The sequence below is a fragment of the Pseudophryne corroboree genome, chromosome 9 (genome assembly GCF_028390025.1).
Source record: "Pseudophryne corroboree isolate aPseCor3 chromosome 9, aPseCor3.hap2, whole genome shotgun sequence".
Lineage (NCBI taxonomy): Eukaryota > Metazoa > Chordata > Amphibia > Anura > Myobatrachidae > Pseudophryne > Pseudophryne corroboree.
In genome coordinates, this window is record NC_086452.1 from 333,433,176 (window position 1) to 333,456,597 (window position 23,422).

The window sequence follows — 23,422 nt, forward strand, 5'->3', positions numbered from 1 at the left end:
CAGGGAGGCGCCAGCAGCCTCCCTGTAAAATAATAAACTGTAAATAAAACTTTTCTATGGAAACTCTGGAGAGCTCCCCTAGCTGTGACTGGCTCCTCGGGGCACATTTTCTAAACTGAGTCTGGTAGGAGGGGCATAGAGGGAGGAGCCAGCCCACACTCTCAAACTCTTAAAGTGCCAATGGCTCCTAGTGGACCCGTCTATACCCCATGGTACTAATGTGGATGCCAGCATCCTCTAGGACGTAAGAGAAATATACAATTACTTGCACCAAAGTGATTGTATATAAATTATTGAGATGGGACCGGTATTGTGGCATTGATCAATAAATATTTCCCTGCGCAAACATTCGAAAACCCCCTAAACAATCCTGCGTTTGCCCTGGGAGCAGCATTCAGCTTAGGTGCCCAGTGATCAGCGTCTTAAACCAGCGAACAGTGACAGCAGCGAGAAAGGCTGTTACAATAAAGCTCTCTACAGATAGTGACAGGGACTGCCAGTGATTACTGGGCCGGGACAGAAGCCCATCACGTGTATCCACCCCAGGATGTGCGCCCAGTCCCAGCGGTCAGAGAGCTTTATGCTGCTTCGGGGATAAAGGTCACATTTCTATTACATATTACATAGGAGCAGCCAGACACCAACTACAATAACACATGAGCACTGCTCAGCTGACTGAGACCTATGACCGCGGACACGTGTTTCCTGTGTGGGCGGAGTAAAAAAGAGGCGTGACTTAGCGGCTTTCTTGCATGACGTCACGATTAATGGGCGTGCCATAGGCTAAGTGTCATGTGATTACGACTTGGAGCAGTAGCAGTGGTTCGTAACGTATCGAGGAATTGCAGCCGCCGCCGCCGCCGCCGGGAGCCATGGATTTCCTTTTAGGCAATGCGTTTGCGACACCGGTAGGACAGCGGATCGGTAAGTCCTCGGGGCTGCACGATATTATCGGGAAGGGCAACTGGACGGTTCCGTGTACTGCGACCACTCGCCCCTTCCCTCTCAGCCAATGGGAAGTTGCTTAGCAATAGGGGCTAAGCCTATTACCGTTGGGTTGGATGATATGTTGACCAATAGGTTGAGAGCAGGTAGTGGTGTTGACCAATTAGCTTTCATGCTGGCTAGTAGACGGTTTCAGTTGACCAATGTGTATTCGATATTGAATAAGTGGGCGGAGTCACTGGTTTCAGTAGTCCGTCACCACCCTCCATATACACACGGTCACATTCCAGGTGCAGGAGTAGTGTGCTAATTAACTCTACATGTACCTATTCTGCTTGTAACAGCTCTACATACTTACTCTGCTTATTACAGCTGTACATTTACTAGCTCTGCTTATAGCTGCTCTATATGAACTAGCTCTGCTTTTAGCGCAGCTCTACATGAGCTAGCTCTACTTTTAAAGCAGCTCTACATGAACTAGCTCTGCTTTTAAAGCAGATCTACATGAACTAGCTTTGCTGTTAAAGCAGCTCTACATGAACTAGCTCTGCTGTTAAAGCAGCTCTACATTTACTAGCTCAGCTGTTAAAGCAGCTCTACATGTTCTTTCTCTGCTTATAACAACTCTACATCATACTCTGCTTATAGCAGCTCTACACGTTCTTACTGTGCTTATAGCACCTGTGCATGTACAGGGTTGAGTATCCTTTATCCAAAATCACACATTTTTGGTTCCCCTACTGAGATAATGACACATTTACATATATATTAATATTATCAATTGTTAATGTTGATTAACAATCAAGCAATACATTTTACACTGAAATTTGAGCAGCTGTGGCTGCTGGTTATAATCTTTAACATACGTACTTTTTACTAACTTAGCGCACACACACACCGACACGCTATGAGCACAATGCAGCTACATGTGTGGCTGAAATACACTTTAAACCTTAGCAGGAAAGAGACACAACACCAATTGTATTTAAAATGCTGGGATCCGACCCACCAACATGTAATTGCAAAAAGGGGGTTACAATAACAATACAATCACAATAAGAGAAAAGAGGCTACAATAAATGGTACATACGTTTGTTTCGCCAGCGCCACACGGTCCCGGTACTCAGTCAATCAAGCAAGATGACCTTCAGAGAGAGAGAGAGAGACCGACCAGGCAGCTTGGCTTTTTATACATTTGGCTAAAACATAATACAATAGAAACTGTAATCTCTTCACCTATAGGTCAAAGGGCTGGTCATTTACAGTACAGGAGGGGTCATAGGTTGGTTTGAATTGGTGGGCGATGGCTGGTCCAGGTGCACTTGCAGTTGGTCTCCACTGGGTTCCCTCCGAATATCAGAGTACAGTAAATACAGTATAATAGTAATATTCTGTTCCTGCGCATAATTATGCACAGGAGCGTGCTATCTTCTGCAAACTGCTACCGGAATGTTGCCCTTAAAATACCCTACAGCGAGACCACAAACACCACCTCCTAACCTAATGCTGTCCCCTCATATCCTGTAAAGGTGAATTCCTTTGTTATTGTACCATTTAAACAAGTATAACTGGCTGGTGTGGTGCATGTGGGCTATGTGTACATTTTTATCACTATGTGGATTAAATATGAGATATGTCTTTGTGGCTTTTCCGTGCGAATACAAATGCTACCGTAATTACTCATACCACGCGCTAATACGCACTACCGCGTGAGCGGTCATACGCAACTTGCGAATATGCGTACGCACGGCAGAACAAGTACGCGCACGGAGGCCATCTGTGTGGTGTTTGTACGTGATGTGTGTACCATAATATCTTCCGACTTCGACACTATCTATAATAAAAAAAAAAAAAAAAAAAATATATATATATATATATATATACGACATCGGATAGGCACTCACCCTTCCCTGTAAATGCAGCCCGGTGCCTCCTGGAAACTGTTGTACATACAGCAAATCCTAGCATGCAGTGGTACTCAGGGACGGACTCATGGATTTTCCAAACAAACGGTGTTTATTCCATTCTAGTGCAAAAAAATAGACCATCCAACGTTTCGGGGTGCTAACACCCCTTTGTCAAGGTGAACAAGTAAGAAGACTTCTTACTTGTTCACCTTGACAAAGGGGTGTTAGCACCCCGAAACGTTGGATGGTCTTTTTTTTGCACTAGAATGGAATAAACACCGTTTGTTTGGAAAATCCATGAGTCCGTCCCTGAGTGCCACTGCATGCTAGGATTTGCTGTGTGTGTGTGTATATATATATGTATGTATGTATGTATATGTATGTATATGTGTATATATATATATATATATATATATATATATATATATATATATACCCTCCAATATTTTACACATAAAAATCGGTACAAATTAGAAAAGGGAAAAGAGGGCGTGACCACGGGGGAAAGGAGCCTTTTCTTATACTTTCAATGGAAGTTTGGAGAGCCAAAAATCGAAACAGACCATAAAAAAAAGGTACTGTACCTATTAAAAAGGTACAGTTGTAGGGTATGTATATGTCATTATATCAGTAGGGGACCCAAAAATGTGGGATTTTGGAGAAGGGATACTCAACCTGTACTTATTCTGCTTATAGCAGTTCTACATGTACTTACACTGCTTATAGCAGCTCTACATGTACTTACACTGCTTATTGCAGCTCTACTTGTTCTTAAGGTGGGTACACACTAGGCGATACGCCCCATGAGCAATATGGCATAGTGTGTACCCTCCCTGGCCGCCGACATAGTTAATACACACTGAGCGATATCGCAAGTAATATCGCACAGTGACATCATTCCTCGGCCGGCCTGAACATGCAGCTTCTGACATTGTCAGCTTGAGCTGCATGTACAGCCGACAGCACGGGTCGTTAACGACCCCCGAGAAAGTGCATAGGGCATCACTCGTAGCATACACGCTCAGGAGGGTAAAATGAGCGATATTGTTTACAATATTATAACTTCATTGTTTAGGTTGAAAAAAGACAGTTTGTCCATCGAGTTCAGCCTATATTTTATCTATTTAGTAGAAGTTGTATCCTTGAATTTCTTTTTCTGCTAAAAACTTGTCTAATCCTTTATTAAAATTTACCAGTTGAGTCAGCTAAAACAACCTTCTCCGGCAGAGAATTCCATATCTTTACCACCCTCACTGTGGAGAAACCTTTCTTTCGCTGGGTGTGAAAGGTCCTCTACTCTATCCTTAGAGGGTGGCCACGCGGTCTGTGTACAGATCTCTCGATAAACAAATCACCTGATAATTCCCTATATTCCCCCTCAATGTATTTGTAAATTCTAATCATATCTCCTGTTATTTGCCTCTTTTGTAATGTAAACATATCTAACCTGGTTAAGCATTGTAAATGCTGATTTACATACAGGACTAAAAGCAACACTTTAAAAAGACATTTTATACTCTTTAAATGGAGCTGCTGCGGCCGCTATACTTAATCCTCAACCTACGTACTTATTACACCATTAGCGTACAGAGTCCCGTACCGTGTACCTATTTTGCGTACAAACGCCGCGCTGGCTGTACAAAGTACAGTCAGTGCGTACACACCCAAAGATACACCGTGAACCCTTAACAGCTATGCATGCGGTAGTAATACACTTATAACCTTAGCAGGGAAAGGAAAACACGACACCAGATTGTATTTAAAATGCCGGGTTCCGACATCACAACATATTATTACTGAAAGGGGATTACAAAAACAAAGCAATACAATACAAAAGAATAATGGCTACAGTCAATGGTACATACGTGTTTGGTTTTTGCCGCGCTACCCAGTCTGGTCCTCGGTCATCTAGATAGATAACTTTTAGAGTCTTGTGTGACCAGGCCTGCAGCTGGCTATTTTTATACAATCTTCCAAAATTTAACACAATGGATACTGTAATCTCTTTGTCCATTGGACACAGGGATGGTCATTTACAGTACAGGAGAGGTCATAGGTTGGTTTGAATAGGTGGGCGATGTCTGTTCCAGATGCACTTGTGGGTGGTCTCCTCTGGGTTCCCGCCGCATATCTAGTGTACAGTAAATACAGTTTATATCTATATTCTGCTCCTGCACATAACTATTCGCAGGAACATGCGATCTTCTGCCAACCAACACCGGAATATTACCCTTAAAATACCCTACAGCTGGATACCAAACACCACCTTGTAACCTTGTTCTGTCCCCTCCTATCCTGTAAAGGTGAATCCCTTTGTTCTGATACCATTTAAACTGTTGTAACTTGCTGGTGTGGTGCAGGGAGACTATGTGTATATTGTGCACTATTTGGATTAAATATGTAATGTGTTTTGATAGCTTTTCCATGCGTTCACAAACTCTACCGTAAATACTCATACCACGCGCTAATGCGCAGGAGCGACCATGCGCAAATTGCGAATATGCGCACGCACGTCAGAACAAGTACACGCACGGAGGCCATCTGTGTGTAGTGTGTACTTGATGTGTGTACTGCAATATTTTTCGACTTTGACAGTCCACCCTTTGGCAGTCACCAATAACTGCCACTATCTAATCAATAAACAGAAAAATATCTATACAATATCTACAGAAGCTTGGATGGTCGGGGGAGAGTTCTAGGTGGGAAATGTATGACCTAGTGGGATAGTAAAAGCATGTATGTATGAATCCATGTCTGAGGGGCATGTATCATCGTGCCGTATATGTTCTAGATAAGCTTCGAGGTATTGCGAAGTATACACTAAATCCTTCTCATCCCGTATTAAGGGTTTGTAAATGGGCCAACAAACACTACCGAGCTCTTTTCGGCTTCTTGTTCCAACAAATGGGGTTCACATTTAGTTGATGATACATGGAGGGGGAACATATGTGAGTGCTAGTATATGTGGATATCACCTGTCGACTATGTGTGCCATTAGCTGGAGGTTGCAGAGATGAAGATAAGACACATATATAAAAATAGCGCCCTCGCTCCTTAGACTCATCAAATTTGTGCCGTGCTTGAGCTGCATTAGAATTTGAACACACCTAAATATCGAACCAATAATTATGACGACTCCCAGGATACAAAGGATAAACTTCCCCACACTCATAATGACATTTTGAGCCCACTCTCCTAAACCTGAGAACCATTTGCGTGGGTTCAACCATGAGACCCAGCCGGTCAGTTCATTACTCACAGTCGCTAAGGTGAGGTTGTGCTTCCTCCTGAACTCCCACTTCAACTGCAAGATATCATCCATCTTTTGATTGATGATCTCCGTTGGGTCATCAGTGCTGTTTGTAATATACGTACAGCACTTCACACCATATTGAGTTGCCAGTGTAACACAGTACCCACCTGTCACGGCTGTGACATAATTAAGTACCATTCTGTGCTGAATCAGTTCCTTCTTGTTAGCTTGTAACTCCCTTCCCGTATACCTGAAGGTGTCGTCATACATCTCAGTGATATTATCTATCAAGTTCGCTAGCGCATGGATATACTTATAATTTATAGTTCCTCTGGCAGTACGGGTGATGTCTAATGCGAGAAGGAACTGAATCCCGGTGGATTCGTGGATCAAATCAGGCTGCGTGCTCTGCCCTATTTATGAGGTGTCTCTTGATGATGTGTTCATAGTGAGTATGAGTATAAGGAGCCTGAGCACTGCGGTGAACGTCTTTCATTTTATCATGGGTTATGGTCATGACCTCTGGTAGTACTCTCCCAATATAACACAATCCCTCTGAGCTCGGGTCAAGCCACTTGTACGCCTTCCTCCCACATATGAAAAAGGCATCATCTGGGAGAACATAGGGGACAAAATATAACATCACCATATTACAAATTTTCCAAGTAAAGAAACCAATCCCTAGTTCTCCCATCTGCTCAGTACAAGTATCGGGCTGGATGATATGAGCACAATACCCTGACGATACTTTTGCAACCCACATGGTCTTGCTTCCACGGGTATACCTATACCGAAAATACTTCCCACTGTTGGCTATTTGGCATACAAGTTCAGAGTGTATGGGTATCCAATCAGCTCTGTGTGAAAAGGTCATTGGTTATTCCACGTCACTTCCCAATTTCTCGGTTCCATATCTACACACAAATTCCTGCACAATTTTCTTTGCAGTAAACGTAGCAGTATTTGTGGCAGCCGGGAACGCTTCTACCCAGTTGGAAAATACATCAATACAAACTAACACATATTTCAAATTCCTACAGGGTGGTAACTGTATGAAATCGATTTGTATTACCTGGAAAGGTCCGTCTGTAGGAGGGATATGGGATGGCTCTGTTGGTATTGTCTTTCCAATATTCTTCCTCAAGCAAGTAAAACATGTCATTGCTCTCTTACCTGCATGAGAAGAGAATCCTGGCGCACACCAGTAGGCTCTCATCAGCCTGCACATACCCTCTTTGCCTAGATGAGTCAGACCATGTGCCACCTCAGCTAAACTTGGAAGATATGCTCTGGGGGCTACTGGCTTACCGTGTCCACCTGTCCACAGTCCTGAGGACTCCTGGCCATACCCCTTTGTCCTCCAGACTGCCTTTTCCTGTAGGGAACACAAATTTTTCATTTTAATTTACTATCGTGTGTTATCAGTTGTGTGAAGTAAACCGTCTCTGGATGAGAGTATAGAGGAGAGAAAATGTCAGGTTTGGCATTCACCAACAGGCTGTCACACCATCATGCATATCGGTGCTTATAGCAGCTCTACATTTATTAGCTCTGCTTATATAACAGCCCTACATATTCTTACTCTGCTTATAACAGCTCTACATCATACTCTGCTTATAGCAGCTATACATGTTCTTACTCTGCTTATAGCAGCTCTACATGTTCTTACGGTGGGTACACACTAGGCGATACGCTCCATGAGCAATATGGCGTAGTGTTTCCTCTCCCTGACCGCCAACATAGTGCATACACAATGTGTGATATCGCAAGCAATATCGCACAGTGACATCATTCCGTAGCCGGCCTGAACATGCAGCTTCTGACGATATTGTCAGCTTGAGCTGCATGTACAGCCGACAGCACAGGTCGTTAACAACCCCCGGGAGCGTGCATCAGGGCATCGCTCGTAGCATACACACACATACAAACACATTGTTTACAATATCATAACGTAGTTATTTATGTTGAAAATAGACAGTTTGTCCGAGTACAACGTATATTTAATCTAATTATTAGCGGTCGTATCCTTGGATTTCTTTTTCTGCTAAAAATTTGTGTAACCCTTTTTTTGCAGCGGGGTACACTGGGATTCCACAGGGAATAACATTGGGGTGTTGAGTTGGATCTTGATCCGAGGCACCAACAGGCCAAAGCTTTGACTGTTCCCAGGATGCACTGCACCGCCTCCTCTATAGCCTCGGCTCCAGGCACTGGAGCTCAGTTTGTAAGTTGGTGCCTGCAGTGCAGGTCACTAACAGGGTGGGGGCTGTGCTAAGCAGCCCTGAAAAGAGCTTTTCTAGAAGACTTCAAGGGCCGCACTAGTTGCAGGGTATGTCATGTTGACATTCTGTGCTGCGGCTCCATCACCTCCCTCAGCGGTGCTATATACTCCCGCGGCCTGGTTCCCGGTTACTTACAGCGGAGGCGCTCCGGTCATCAGGCACACATCACCTTTGCTGCTCTCCTGTATCGCGTGGCCGCACTTCAGGGAGGAGGTGGGACCCACCGGTAAATCACGATCCGGTCGCGGTCCCAAGAGACGGACCGCGCTGCTGTCGTGGACACTGTGGCCGTGCAGGGAACCCACTATATCCGCCAAGTCAGGGAGCACATGTCGGATTTACAAAAATCTGATTGTTATAGACTCCATAGTACCCGGTGGTGATGTCCAGCAGAGGGGATAAGGCTCTCACCTGTAGCCTCTCCCCCAGCTCCAGGTGCCATCTACAGCAGGTGTTCCCGCTCTGGAGCTGCATTTCTTTCTCTCCCTCACTCCCTGTCAGCGTTTGGGCGCCATTTCACATAGCTGCGCTGATCCTGGGACTGCTGGGCACTGTCTCCTCTGTAAAGCCGCCTGCCTCATCTGTGCTGTGCATTTACAGGACACTTATGTATTCTACATGTCGTTTATTCAGCGTTAGTTAAGAACAAGTGCACTACTATATGAACCAAAAGGATGTTGGCTCGTTATCCTAACCCTGCGGAGTTGAGTAACAAGTGGGAAACTCCACCGCCTGTGGACTCTCATGTCGCCCGTCTAGTGGTGTCATCTACTCTGCCTGTCACTGCTGTCACTTCACTGAAGGAACCGACGGATAAGCGTGTGGAGGGATGCCTGAAGTCTATCTACACACTTAACGGTGCTGTACATAGACCCACTATGGCAGCTTCTTGCGCTGCTAAAGCTATTGAAGCATGGGTTCAGGTAGTTGAAGATAAGCTACCTCTAAACAGCTCTGCATGTACTCCGTTTATAACAGCTCTACATACACTTACTCTGTTTATAAAAGCTCTACATGTTATCTCTCTGCTTATAACAGCTGTACATATACTTACAGATGTTTCTTTATACATTCAGCATCAATGTGCTATGCAGCCCAAGTGAGCCACCAGGTCTCGTGCAACTCTGCTAACTGGCGCCTTTGTTTGCCAAAAATGAGTCTTATTCGCAACACAATGCAGCTAGGATGCATGAGGACACTGCACTGATTAATTTGATATGACACTTGTATATTGTGTGTGACTGAGATTGCATACAGAACAGAAATTTGTTTTTTTGGACTCCAAAAAGACCTTGGATATGCTCCCTTTTAAGGGGGACATACTATTTGAGGAGGATCTGAACAAGATCGTGACTGACTTGGCAACAGCCAAGACTGCATGTATTCCAAGTACCAATCCTTCTGCTCTGAAGGCTAAGAGTACCACTTTTCGTTCCTTTTGACCTCAAGGTAAGGCAAAGCGTCAGGCGTATCCGAGACAGGCTTGTACTTCCAAAACCACCAAGCCTAAGTTTAAGCAATCTTGGGCCGCACGTCAGCCTGATTTCAAACAGGGCAAGCCTACAGCATGACGGGGCGGGCCTTCCCCTGGGGGACTCCAGGGTGGGAGGCCGACTTCTGCAGTTTGCCCAGGCCTGGTTAAGGACCACTTTGGATGCCTGGGTGCGCGTAGTTGTCTCTCACGGGTAAGCGATCTCTTTCAAGAGACACCCCCCTCAACGGTTCTGCTCGACGGTTATCCCTTCGGATATGCTGAAAGCACAAACTCTACACTTGGGCCCTCATTCTGAGTTGATCGCTCGCTAGCTACTTTTAGCAGCCGTGCAAACGCATTGTCGCTGCCCACGGGGGAGTGTATTTTCGCTTTGCAAGTGTGCGATCGCATGTGCAGCAGAGCGGTACAAAAACATTTTGTGCAAAACAAGACCAGTCCTGTAGTTACTTATCATGTGCGATGATTCTAGCGTCGGAGGTCCCGGAATTGACGTCAGATACCCTCCCTGCAAACGCCTGGTCACGCCTGCGTTTTCCCTACCACTCCCAGAAAACGGTCAGTTGACACCCATAAACGCCCTCTTCCTGTCAGTCTCCTTGCGATCGGCTGTGCGAATGGATTCGTCGCTAGAAGCATTGTACAACAACGATCTGCTTTGTACCCATACGACGCGCCTGCGCATTGCGGTGCATACGCATGTGCAGTTTTGCCATTTTTTTTACCTGATCGAAAATCGGCAGCGAGCGATCAACTCTGAATGACCTCCTTGGTTGTACAATCTCTCCTAGATACTGGAGTGATTGTGTGATTGTGCCGCTACCTCTGTCTCAAAAAGGCAGGGGTTACTATTCTACCCTGTTTCTAGTTCCGAGACCTTATGGGTCCTCCCGGCCTATACTCGACCTCAAATCTTTGAACAAATTTGTGAGGGTATCCAAATTCTGTATGGAAACTCTGTTCTCTATTGTACTGGCTATGGAGCCCAAGGACAATATGGTATCCCTGGACATACAGGATGCTTACCTGCACATACCTATTGCCATGTTGCAATATCTGTGGTTTGCTATTGGCAACCTACATTATCAATTCCAGGCCTTGCCTTTCGACTGACCACGGATCCTAGGATCTTTACCGAGGTCATGGCAGTCATGACGACTCTTCTCCGCCGTCAGGGTGTCAGGATCATGCCATATCTGGACTACTTGCTGATCCTGGCGAACTCCCCAGAGGTTCTCCTCAGTCATCTGGAACTGACGGTCTAATTCCTACAAGCCCACGGGTGGCTCATCAAGAGAAGAAGTTCTCGCTGGTTCCTGCTCAGAGCATGGTGCACCTGGGGGCATTGCTGGACACACACAACCAACGATTGTTCTTGTCTCCAGAGAAAGTCCTGAAACTTCAGGACAGGATCAAATACTTCCTCTCTCGCCGGAGAGTGTCTATACACTCGGCGATGCAAGTACTAGGCCTCATGGAGTCGGCTTTCGACATGAAGTACGCTCCATTTCATTCCCGCCCTTTGCAGAGGTTAATCCTTTCCAAATGGGATGGCCTGCCTTATCGGATCAGGTCTCAAATAATCTCCTTGACTTTGTAGGTTCGTCTGTCACTGTGCTGGTGGCTACAGGACCAACAGTTGAGCAGGGGCCGTCCCTTCTGGATCTCCAACTGGTCCTCCTAACAACGGATGTCAGTCTGCGGGGTTTGGGCGCGGTGTTGGAGCAACACTCTCTCCAGGGTCAGTGGACCAAGGAGGAATCTCTCCTCCCGATAAACATTCTGGAATTGCGGGCGATGTTCTGTGCGTTGACACTGGCCCTGCCTCTGGTACAGAACAGGCCTGTTCAAGTACAATCGGACAACGCCACCATGGTGACGTACATAAATCATCAAGGCGGCACTCTGAGTCGTCAAAAATTCTCCAATGGGCAGAATGCCATCTGCCAACCATATCGGCAATGTTCATTCCGGGAGTCCTCAACTGGGAAGTGGACTTCCTCAGTCATCAGGACGTACATGCCGGAGAGTGGAGTCTTCATCCTAGTGGACAAGTGGGCCCTTCCAGATGTAGACCTGATGGTGTCTCGACACAATTACAAGGTTCCGGTCTTCGGAGCAAGGACAAGGGATCCTCAAGCGGCGTTCGTGGACGCACTAGCAATTCCATGGAACTTTCGGCTGCCATATGTGTTCCCTCCAGTGTCACTCCTGCTCAGGGTAATACGGAAGTTCAAGCAACTTGCCCAGATGGCATTGGTTTTCAGACATGCGGGATTTCTCGACAGTGTCCTCTTCTACTTCCACAATGCCCAGACCTCCTTGTTGAGGGCCCTTTGTGTCTACCCGGACCTGGCCAGACTGGCTTTGATGGCATGGCTCTTGAAGCATTACTCCTGAGAGCAAAGGGATTCTCTGAGGTGGTCATTCAAACTATGTTGAAAGCCCGTAAACCAGCTTCGGCTCGGATTTATTACAGGGTCTGGAATGCTTAATTGACTTGGTGTGCTGCTAAGAATTATGATGCGTATACTTTCAAAACTTCAAGACTTTTGGCTTTTCTCCAGCAGGGCCTAGACTTTGGCCTTCGTCTGGCCTCCTTCAAGGTTCATATATCTGCCTTGGTGTAGTTTCAGAGGAAATTTGCGTCTCTTCCTGACGTTCACACTTTCACTCAGGGTGTTCTACGGATTCAGCCTCCCTGTGTCCCTCCTGTGGCTCCATGGGATCTGTCTGTAGTATTGAATGCCCTGCAAGAGTCTCCATTTGAACCTCTTGAGTCTGTGGACCTTGAAAGTCTTATGCTTAAGGTCGTTTTTCTGTTGACTATTGCCTCTGCTAGGAGGGTTTCGGACTTAGGCACTTTATACTGTCATCCACACTTTCTGATTTTTCACCGTGACCGTGCTGTTCTTCGAACTCGCCCTGGTTATTTGCCTAAGGTGGTGTCATCTTTTCACCTTAACCAGGAGATTGTGGTTCCGGCCTTTATCTCTTCGGACTTGTCCTCCAAAGAGCGGTCTTTGGATGTTGTAAGGGCTCTCCGTATTTATGTGGAGAGGACTGCCTCTATCAGGAGGTCAGGTACCCTTTTTGTACTTTTTGGTTTTCACAAACGTGGCTGGCCTGCGAATAAGCAGACCTTGGCCAGATGGATTAGAATGGTGATTGCACAAGCCTATGCGCAGGATGGGCTCCCAGCTCCTGCTTTTATCATAGCCCATTCTACTTGGTCTGTAGGACCTTCTTGGGCGGCCTTCCGTGGCGCATCCACAATTGTGCAAGGCAGCTACATGGTCCTTAGTGAAGACGTTCATCAGGTTCTATGCCTTTGATACTTCCGCCTCCCAGGATGCTTCCTTTGGACGCCGGGTTCTTTTGCCCGCTACAGTGCGTCCCCTCCCATGAGGAACTGCTTTAGGACATCCCTGATATTATTCCCTGTGGAATCCCAGTGTACCCCGCTGCAGAAAAGGAGATTTATGATAGAATTTCCATGGTTCAGTCTCTTTCTGCGAGGTACACTGGATTCTACAGGGCGCCCACTTTGACGCACTTAGCTTCTGTGAGTTTATATGGCATTAGCTGCTGGTACCTTCTCCTGTCGTGAGAATGTGGTTCTATGTGGCTAACCTCTACCGTCTCTATTTTACCTTCTTCTGTATTGGATTGGTTAACAAAACTGAGCTGCTGTGCCTGGAGGTGGGGCTATAGAGGAGGCGGTGCAGTGCATCCTGGGAACAGTCAAAGCTTTAGCCTGTTGGTGCCTCGGCTCAAGATCCAACTCTACACCCCGATGTTATTCCCTGTGGAATCCAGTGTACCTGGAAAGAGATTTAACCATGGTAAGTCTAACATAAATCTCCTTTTTAAACTTATGACTAGAGTCAGCTAAAACAACCTTCTCCGACAGAGAATCCCATCTCTTTACCACCCTCACTGTGAAGAAACCTTTCCTTCGCTGGGTGTGAAAAGTCCACTCCTCTAACCTTAGAGGGTGGCCACGTGTTCTGTGTACAGATCTCTCGATAAACAAATCGCCTGATAATTCACTATATTTCCTTTCAAGGTATTTATAAATATTATATCTCCTCTTAGTTGTCTCTTTTGTAATGTAAACATATCTAACCTGATTAACCTTTTCATTATAGTCCAACTACTCTATACCCTTAATCAGTTTGGTAGCTCTTCTCTGAACTTTTTCGAGTATATATATATATATATATATCTATCAGAGTGAAAAAGATCCGGCACTCAAAGGACTTGCTATGGAGCAAAAAGCTGGTTTTGCATACTCACACTGGGCACTATTACTAAATCTATTGTCGATGAGAACACCCAAATCTTTCTCCACTACCGATACGCCTACCATTTTCCCATTTAATTTGTAAATTGCATGTCATAATAGTGTGTATGCACCTTTACTCTGCTTAGCAGCTCTACATTTACTAGCTCTGCTTATATAGCAGCTCTACATTTACTAGCTCTGTTATATAGCTGCTCTACATTTGCTAGCTCTACTTTTGCTAGCTCTACTTATATAGCAGCTCTACACTTGCTAGCTCTGCTTATATAGCAGCTCTACATTTGCTGGCTCTGCTTATATAGCAGCTCTACATTTGCTAGCTCTGCTTATATATCAGCTCTACATTTGCTAACTCTACTTATATAGCAGCTCTACATTTGCTAGCTCTGCTTATATAGCAGCTCTACATTTACTAGCTCTGCTTATATAGCAGCTCTACATTTACTAGCTCTGCATATACAGCAGCTTTACATTTACTAGCTCTGCTTATATAGCAGCTCTACATTTATATCCCTTTTAGATCGCAAATGGCGGGTCGCACCTGAGAGCCGTACATGGGTGCTTCCCGGGTGCGGCATGCCTCGGCCCTTTTCACACTGGCGTCCCCAGCCGGGCATATTGCTGGGTTGATGACGTCAGCGATGACGCGTGCAGAGGCAGCACTTGGAGAACAGATGATCTCCAAGCGCCGCCCGGCCATACGGTTTGAGCGGGAAATGGGTTCGCATCAACCCGGCAACCCGTTCACACCGGATAGCAACCCAGGTTGAAGCCGTATGTTTATAACAGCTCTACATGTTATCTCTCTGCTTATAACAGCTGTACATATACTTATGGATGTGTCTTTATACATCCAGCATCAATGTGCTTTGCAGCCCAAGTGAGCCACCAGGTCTCGTGCAACTCTACTAACTGGCGCCTTTGTTTGCCAAAAATGAGTCTTATGCGCAACACAATGCAGCTAGGATGCGTGAGGACACTGTGCTGATTAATTTGATATGACACTTGTATGTTGTGAGTGACTGAGATTGCATACAGAGCAGAACAGAACTTGCTTTGGAACAAAGCTGCAGCTGCTACATTGTAGCACTTTGTGTACAGATTCAGAGACTCCGTGGCACACAGATGTACAAGTGTCATATCAAATTGATCTGAACAGTCTTCTCGTGCTTCCTAATCGCATTGCGTTGTGAATAAGACGTGATTTCAGAGACGCCTGACGCTAGAAGATTCTACACGACCTGTCGTGCTAAGAGGGGCTGTTTGGTGTGAATTCAGCAAAGATGTAGGAGGATATGTCTGTATAACTGCTTTACATATTCTTATAGTGCTTATAACTGCTCTACATGTACTTACTATGCTTATAACCATTCTACATTTACTTATACACTGGGCTAACAGTAGCTTTACGCTTGCCTACGCACACTGCTAATCTGCTAATGGCAGCTCTGCGCTTGCCTATGCACACTGCTAATAACCACTATCCAGCTTTCTTAAGCTACTGATAAAATATTACACTCCTAATTACTAATTTTGCTCTCTATGGTTTTATTATCATCATATCATTTTTATAGCTAAAGATTTTACAAACCAGAGTTGTACTCTGTGTTCTGGCTAATGCGACTACCCCCGACCACACTTACGTTTAGAGTCTGGGTAAATGCATAAAAGCAGGCTTCTAAAATGTATTTTGGTGTTTGCATTGTAGGCTAATATTTCAGAGGCCTGGAAATATAAGTCAAGTTAGTTTAGAAGTATTGTCTTCAAACTTCAAAGACTACATAGTTACCTTTCCTTATTAAACATCTAAGGGTAGATTTACTAAAGCTTCTGAAATTTTTGTTGTTGTTGTTGCTCATAGCAGCCAATCAGATCATACTTACCTACTTTGAAAACCTCCTCTCCAGGTGGGCGGCGACAGGAACGGGATCATGCTAATTACATTATTTAGCCCTGCCCACTTGCTGTGAAATTGACTCAATTAGCACATATTTGCATAGGGGGTGGGGCCGAGTGACGCATGCAAACAAGCCATTAGGCCCCTGCCCCATTCCCAGATTGCTGTATAATTCTCTGCATTCTGCCACTTTTCTATGAAGTGGGCAGAATGTGAGAGGGGTGCCCACTCTTCCGGGGGTGCGGGGTACTACCCGAAAAATCGTGTGTCCCCCGCAGAAACTGTGAGCGTAGACAAGTATGAATTGGATTCCAACTCATTTTCTTGCATCCTAGAAAATAATGGACAGAATATGATTGTATGCTATGGGCAACACCAGCACTTTTCATTTTTAGAAGCTTTAGGGGTATATTCAATTGCAGTCGAAAGCTTCTGGTCGGGAGGGGTTCCGACCTATTCAATACACCCCAAAATTATCCAACAAGTCGGGAATTCCGACTTGTCAGAAAGCACGTGGATCAGCAGAATAGCCGCCAATTCGCGTGCTTCTGTCAGAAATGGGGCCAAATCTGTCAGGTTTTGGCCCCCTTTCCGCCCATCTCAATCCGACTTTAAAAATACCTCAGATTGAGATGAGGGACCTGAGAGGAAGAGACTGGGAGAGCCGTGGGGAGATAAGGAGAGCAGCGGCTACAGAACAGCGCAGCAGGAGAATGGGGAACTGCCGCCGCTCATGGCAGTGTCCACCTAGCTCCAGCAAACGAGGTCACGCTTGCTGGAGCCTGGTGGACGCTGCCGTGAGGTCTGGCGGCGGTGCCCCATCCTCCTGCTATGGCGCTACGCTGCTGTAGCTGCTGCTCTCCCCCGTCTCCCCGCGGCTCTCCCCGTCTCCTCCTCTCAGGTTCCTCATCTCAATCCGACTTTTTTTAAAGTTGGATTGAGATGGTCAGGAACTGCCAAATCCGACAGGATTTGGCCGTTCATTGAATAGCCCTTGTCGGATCCATTCCGACAAATGCATTTCGGAATGGATCCAACTGTAATTGAATATACCCCTTAGTGGCATGTGGTCAAGATCCCTTGCATTGGGAGGGACCCATAGGGAAGCCGCTGTTTCGCATTCTGATGGTTGGCATAGTGAGTGCTGGGATTTCTATACCAACCCGTTTAGTAAATCTGCTCCCTGGATGGGATATTTTCAGCTATTGATCAAGATTGCCGTAAAGTGCATATTGATGATCCCCATGATATTATAGTATGCAAGGGGCACATTTACTTAAAGCCGATTTTCATCTATTACAAATCAAACTAAATCAGTATTATTTTCTCAGGGCTAAAACACACATATAGTAACACTTAAAAATTCATATAAAAAATAATCTGTTAGTAAGTGAGTGTTTTAGCCCCTATAACACAATATTGATTGAGATCGATATTTCATCAGTTTTAAATCAATTAAAATCAACCTTTAGTTAATATACCCCTATGGGTGCTTATTAGGAGACCCGTTGCTTTCAGTGCATGATTTCATACAATTATGTAGAAGCTACAGTTATTGCATCATTTTATATACTATAAGCCTAATGAAGGACATTTCACATAAATCTTCTGCAAAAGGCTAATTAGCGCTTCAGGCAGCAGTACTCCTTATTTTTAATAGGAACTGCAGTCTAAACCCTGTGTACGGGTGTAGTAGGGTATGCCGGTGGCCGGGCTCCCGGCGACCAGCATACCGGCGCCGGAAGCCCTACCGCCGGCATACCGACAGCGTGATTAGCGGTATGGACCCCCAAGAGGGAGAAAAAGTGTTGGTATGCCGGCTGTCGGGATTCCGGCGCCGGTATACTGTGTGCCGGGATCCCGACAGCCGGCAACCTGAAGACCACCCCCTGTGGGGTGTAAAGTGTTGCTTTTCGGACCCTGCTCCCGAAGCTCAGTGTGCGGTTTCCGATATGCTGGAGAAGTCTTTAGAAAATAAAAAATACTTCTCCAGTTTGCCATCAGTATATGCACAAGTATGGTATATGCACAATGATGGTGCCTTTTCAAAATGTTGATACATACAGGCAATAATCATATAATATATGTGGATTGCATAATCTGATCCCCTCGGACTGCCCACATGTTCACTGATGTGGGCAGCCTTGGGAGGAGGGGGGGTGGGTGGTTTGCAGGGAAAGCGTGAGACTTGCCCATCTTTCCAGGGGGCTGGGAGGGCCATCCGACTTCCGGAGGGGTAGGCAAGTATGTTATGCAGCCCCTCAACGGGTTGGGGCTGAAAATTTAAAGCAGCACTCGCATTCAGTGTAAAACCTTGACACTGAATGTGATTGCTGCTTTAAGTTTTCATCTCCAACCCACAGAGAAACAGTTTGGTAAATATAGCCCATGGACCCCTTTATCACTCGTGGCAAAAGTAGAAACCACTTCTCAGTCTGAGTGGCCATTTCTGGCAGTCTTGTGTGATATTTTTTTTTGATACTGTGCCACATTTGTTTTAATTAGTATTTTGCTTGGATTGCACCTACAGTATTCCCACTTCTGCTTGAATTACTAATTTTAGTATCGATGTGTATAAATGGGATAATGTATCTCCTTCTATAAACTCTAGTGTCACTGGAGACACCTCTGAATACAAGGCTGAGCACTTTTCAAAATGCTGTGGGTCATTGAGCGGAGCATGGAATCATTTTACAGTAAGCAGGTGTATTACTCCTCATAATAAACACTGAATTTATTGCATGGAAAATCAATTTATAAGCGATGACCTCAGAACTTCCCAATTATGTATATATTATTTGCATGAATTTATATTTTGATACAGGTTGAGTCTCCCTTATCCAAAATGCTTGGGACCAGAGGTATTTTGGATATGGGATTTTTCCGTATTTTGGAATAATTGCATACCATAATGAGATATCATGGTGATGGGACCTAAATCTAAGCACAGAATGCATTTATGTTACATATACACCTTATACACACAGCCTGAAGGTAATTTTAGCCAATATTTTTTTATAACTTTGTGCATTAAACAAAGTGTGTCTACATTCACACAATTAATTTATGTTTCATATACACCTTATACACACAGCCTGAAGGTCATTTAATACAATATTTTAATAAGTTTGTGTATTAAACAAAGTTTGTGTATATTGAGCCATCAAAAAACAAAGGTTTCACTATCTCACTCTCACTCAAAAAGTCCGTATTTCGGAATATTCCGTATTTCAGAATATTTGGGTATGGGATACTCAACCTGTAATAGCTTTGTATGTTATAAACCAATGAATCCTGCTAAGTCTGTGTTGACGTGTGTGACAATACGAAATGATTGTTAGCTCTTCAGAGCAGAGCCCTCTTTCCTCTTGATGTAAAAGCCCTCTTCTCAACACATTTCATTCACAGCTCTCCTATTCAGCGACCATCCTTACCCGCTTTTTCTCCTGCTGGTAAAGGCTTATCTCTATCTATGGCCGCCAGCCCCAAGTAGTATGATGATTACTCCCTTGCTAGTTACATCTTACCTGTATTATGTTTTGAGAACTGTGTTGCTCTTTGTTACCTGTACTCTATTTTTGTTATTTATTTACTGTAATGCTAAGTTTTGTCTCCCTGTGCTGTCCTTTGTACGGCGCTGCGAAACACTTGTGGCACCTTATAAATAAAATGTAATAATGGGTGAGAATCACTTCTCTCAGCTCAGGACAGATAATAATAATAATACAGCTATACATTTGTAGTAAGTAAAAACAGACAAGTCTTTCGGTCTTAGGACACCTATAGAATCAACATATAGCAAGATTTATTCCAAAAAAATAAATAAGACCACTATAAATGATACACCCTTTTGATGACTGTTTCCCTTTAATGTTTAGCCCCACATTTTTGTTTTGGGACTCCTGTTCCTCCACACTAGTAACTTGCTTTGGATTAACTGTTGTTCTAAGGGGGCAATTTAATTGTATGTATTTCTCATCTAAACTGCATGGGAGCTGTTCATTTCTTTGCGTGACTAGCCCAGAGTCTATGCTTATCGAGCAGAAATCTACATAAAGTAGGGCTTTGGAGCTGGTCTGAGTGCACCTGGCAGAGGAGAAGCTGCTTAACATGGCTAATCCTGTGTATTCTCGTATGAGAAAGGGGCTGGTTGTAAATTTAGATGAAAGCTACAAACAATTGAATCACCTACTTAAGGGGCGTACACACATACCGATATGTGTGCTGAGCGATCTAGTACAGAACGATCACACATCTCTGTCCCGCTCAGCACAACAGTGAAGTGAGCTATCTAACTAGATTTGGCCTGCATGCAGGCTAATCTAGAGTCAGCAATAGCGACGCACGGGGCCACGCATCGATATCGCTATGGGGCATACACACGGAGAGATCCGTGCTTAATTTCTCTAGTCAGATTGCTTAGAAATTAAGCATACATCTCTCCGTGCGTACAACCCTTTAAGAGGGGTACACACGTAAAGATGTGTGCTGAGCGATCTATCACAGACCGCTCAGCACACATCTCTTCCCCTGCTTAGCACACAGCGCGATGTGTGCTGAGCGATGGGGGGGTGCTCACTCTACACAGCGGTGAAGTGAGCGACCAGGAACCGGCAATAGTGACGCGTGGGGCCACGCGTCACTATTGCTATGGCATACACGCAGGGAGATCCGTGCTTAATTTCTAAGCAATCTAGTCAGATCTCTCCGTGTGTACCCCCCTTTAGAGCTTAAGGGGTCTGTTTTTAAAGCTGAGATAAGCCCTTAAGTGGGGTACACACGGAGAGATCGGTGCTTAAATTCTAAACAATCTGACTAGATTACTTAGAAATTAAACACAGATCTCTCCGTGTGTAGGGTGCCGGCGACAGTGATATGCGGTCTCGCGCATCGCTATCGCCGGCTCTAGATTTGGCATGCTGAGTGTTGAGCAGGGGGAGAGATGTGTGCTGAGCGGTCTGTACTAGATCTTACGGGTCATTACTGTGGTGGTTTCTCACAAGAAAGGGCTTATCTCAGCTGCTTATAATTTACCAAGAAGTAGACCACAGCTAACTCTCGCTGCAGTCCCCATAGACCAGAGTCAATTTCACAAGCTTCAAAAAGCTTTGCTTTTCATCATTAGCTAATACTACCTCTGTATAATGCTAGCTATACCACGCACTGGGGACCAGGTAAGCCAGATAGGATACTTGCATTGATGAATTGTGTCAGGAACAATACATAATGCTAATTACCACCATGCAATCACAAATAGAGCCCTGCATCACATAACAAATGAGGAGCTGTGTTTAGCAGTGATTACATTTTTTGGACTTTGAATTTCCTAGTTACTGATTGTCTCTGGCTTACATTTCTATCTGTGACTGCATCTGTGTGTATGTGTATAATATTGCCTATCACAAATTTCTCATTGATGCAGTAGTGGTAGGCAAGTTGGACTAGCTATGCATTAGGCCGTCAGGGCATACTGTTCTGGCCCATGGATTGCTAAAGCCAAATACACGTGTTAATAGGGTTCAGTTCTTCAGTACATGTGCACTGAACCTTAATGTTTTAAAAATGATTACAATGTTGACTTTTAATAAATATTGTCTTCCTTAATTCTCTTCTTTCCCCAGTAGTTGCTTGTAAAAACACATGTGCAAGTCTTATGCTGGGGATAATAACACATTAGATTTCCCGCCTCACTTAAGGGTTTTCTTTGCATGCATCATCACATTTATAGGGACAATTCAATTGTTTTCCCTGTAGCTACTACTAGATGGTGCCCGACGGAGAGTATGTGCACCCTGACCAGGACTTTATACTGTTTTAGCCGCTATATGCCACAATCTTTTTGGGCACGACAAGCATGATAGTTAGTGGGTTCTCGGAACAGTTGAATTGCTCTGTTGTTAATAATAAGAGCACCCCAAAAAACGGACTTCCCTCTATAGGGTCACTATTCCACATATCATCTCAATAAAAAAAAAAAATGTATTCTAGAAGTGATATGGACATTAGAGTATTGGTACATAGAATTTGACGGCAGATAAGAACCACTTGGCTCATCTAGTCTGCCTCCTTTTTTTTTTTTTGCATATATTTTACCTCAAACCTTATTTCTTTGTAAGGATATCCTTATGTCTATCCCTTGCATGTTTAAATTGTTCTACTGTCTTAGCCTCTACCACCTCTGATGGGAGGCTATTCTACTTATCCACTACCCTTTCTGTGAAGTAATTCTTCCTCAAATTTCCCCTGAACCTACCTCCCTCCAGTTTCAATGCACGTCCTTGAGTTCTAATATTTCTCTTCATTTGAAGAATGTTTCCCTCCTGGACTTTGTTAGAAACTTTCAAATATATCGAGTTTTATCATGTCACCCCCCCCCCCCCTTCCCCTTCCCTTCTCTGGTCCAAACTATACATATTCTTTCAACATCATTCCATATCAAATTACCCCCAAAAAATGAAATTTCCACCACCCATCTCAGATTTTTAAGACTTTTTTTTTTTTTTTTAGTTGAGAGGATGCAAAAACAACTATTTCTGCCAGATATCTCGACTGTCTGACAATTTTATTAAATATTGATTTTTCAATTTATTAAATTATTTACTAATCACGGCTTCTTTATCCAGTATATTTGTAGTATCACGGGTGTTTATTAAGGATTCACAATCAAATTTGGACCCCTAAGGTAACTCCTCCCGAATCCAAAAATTCAAACCACATTACTTTTATCTGCTTTACGTTTCGAGTTACAGTAAAAACGCACATTTTTAAAAAATACTTAAAAATGCTAGGTTCAATCAACATTAGATATACCAATTTTTTTTTTAATGTACTTAAAGGTATACATTATTACCACCACACAGAAAAATCAGCATGGTGCTCTGTTTCATAGTGGAGAAAATAAATCATGAAGTGGACATTCAATTACTGGTGTACCACATACATAAATAACTCAAGAAAACATGACATTTAAAAACTTAAACATAACTTGAGTTCATAACTTAAGTTGAGTCAACAATCACATTATCTTTCACTTGTTTGGATCCTCTCAACTAAAAAAATGTCATATAAATGTGAGATGGCTGGTAGACACGCCTGGTTGAACTGACATGGAATATGACCCATTGAGATTTTATAGTCTTTCTGGGTATGTTTTGTGATCTAGACCTTGCACCATGTTAGCTGCCCTTTTTTGTACGGTCTCTAATGTATTAATATCCTTCTGCAGATATGTCCTTCACAGCTGAACACGGTATTCTAGATGAGGCCGTACCAATGACCTATACAGCGGCATTATTACTTCTTTCTTTCTGCTGCTGATTCCTCTCCCTATGCAACCAAGC

The 23,422-nt window shown here is 44.2% G+C and overlaps 1 protein-coding gene across 3 annotated transcripts in view; it reads left to right on the top strand.

The window, feature by feature from the left end:
- The first annotated feature begins 756 nt into the window (after positions 1-756).
- The window catches only part of TOM1 (target of myb1 membrane trafficking protein), a 328,587-nt gene continuing 305,921 nt past the window's right edge, over positions 757-23,422 (top strand). Inside the window, exon 1 of one of the 3 annotated variants that reach the window (XM_063940583.1) lies at positions 757-924. In XM_063940583.1, the coding sequence (XP_063796653.1) occupies positions 873-924 (52 nt within the window). In that variant the 5' untranslated portion in view covers positions 757-872. Of the gene's footprint in view, positions 925-18,693; positions 18,779-23,422 lie in introns of those variants that run through there. The other 2 variants (XM_063940581.1, XM_063940582.1) reach the window with 2 other exon arrangements.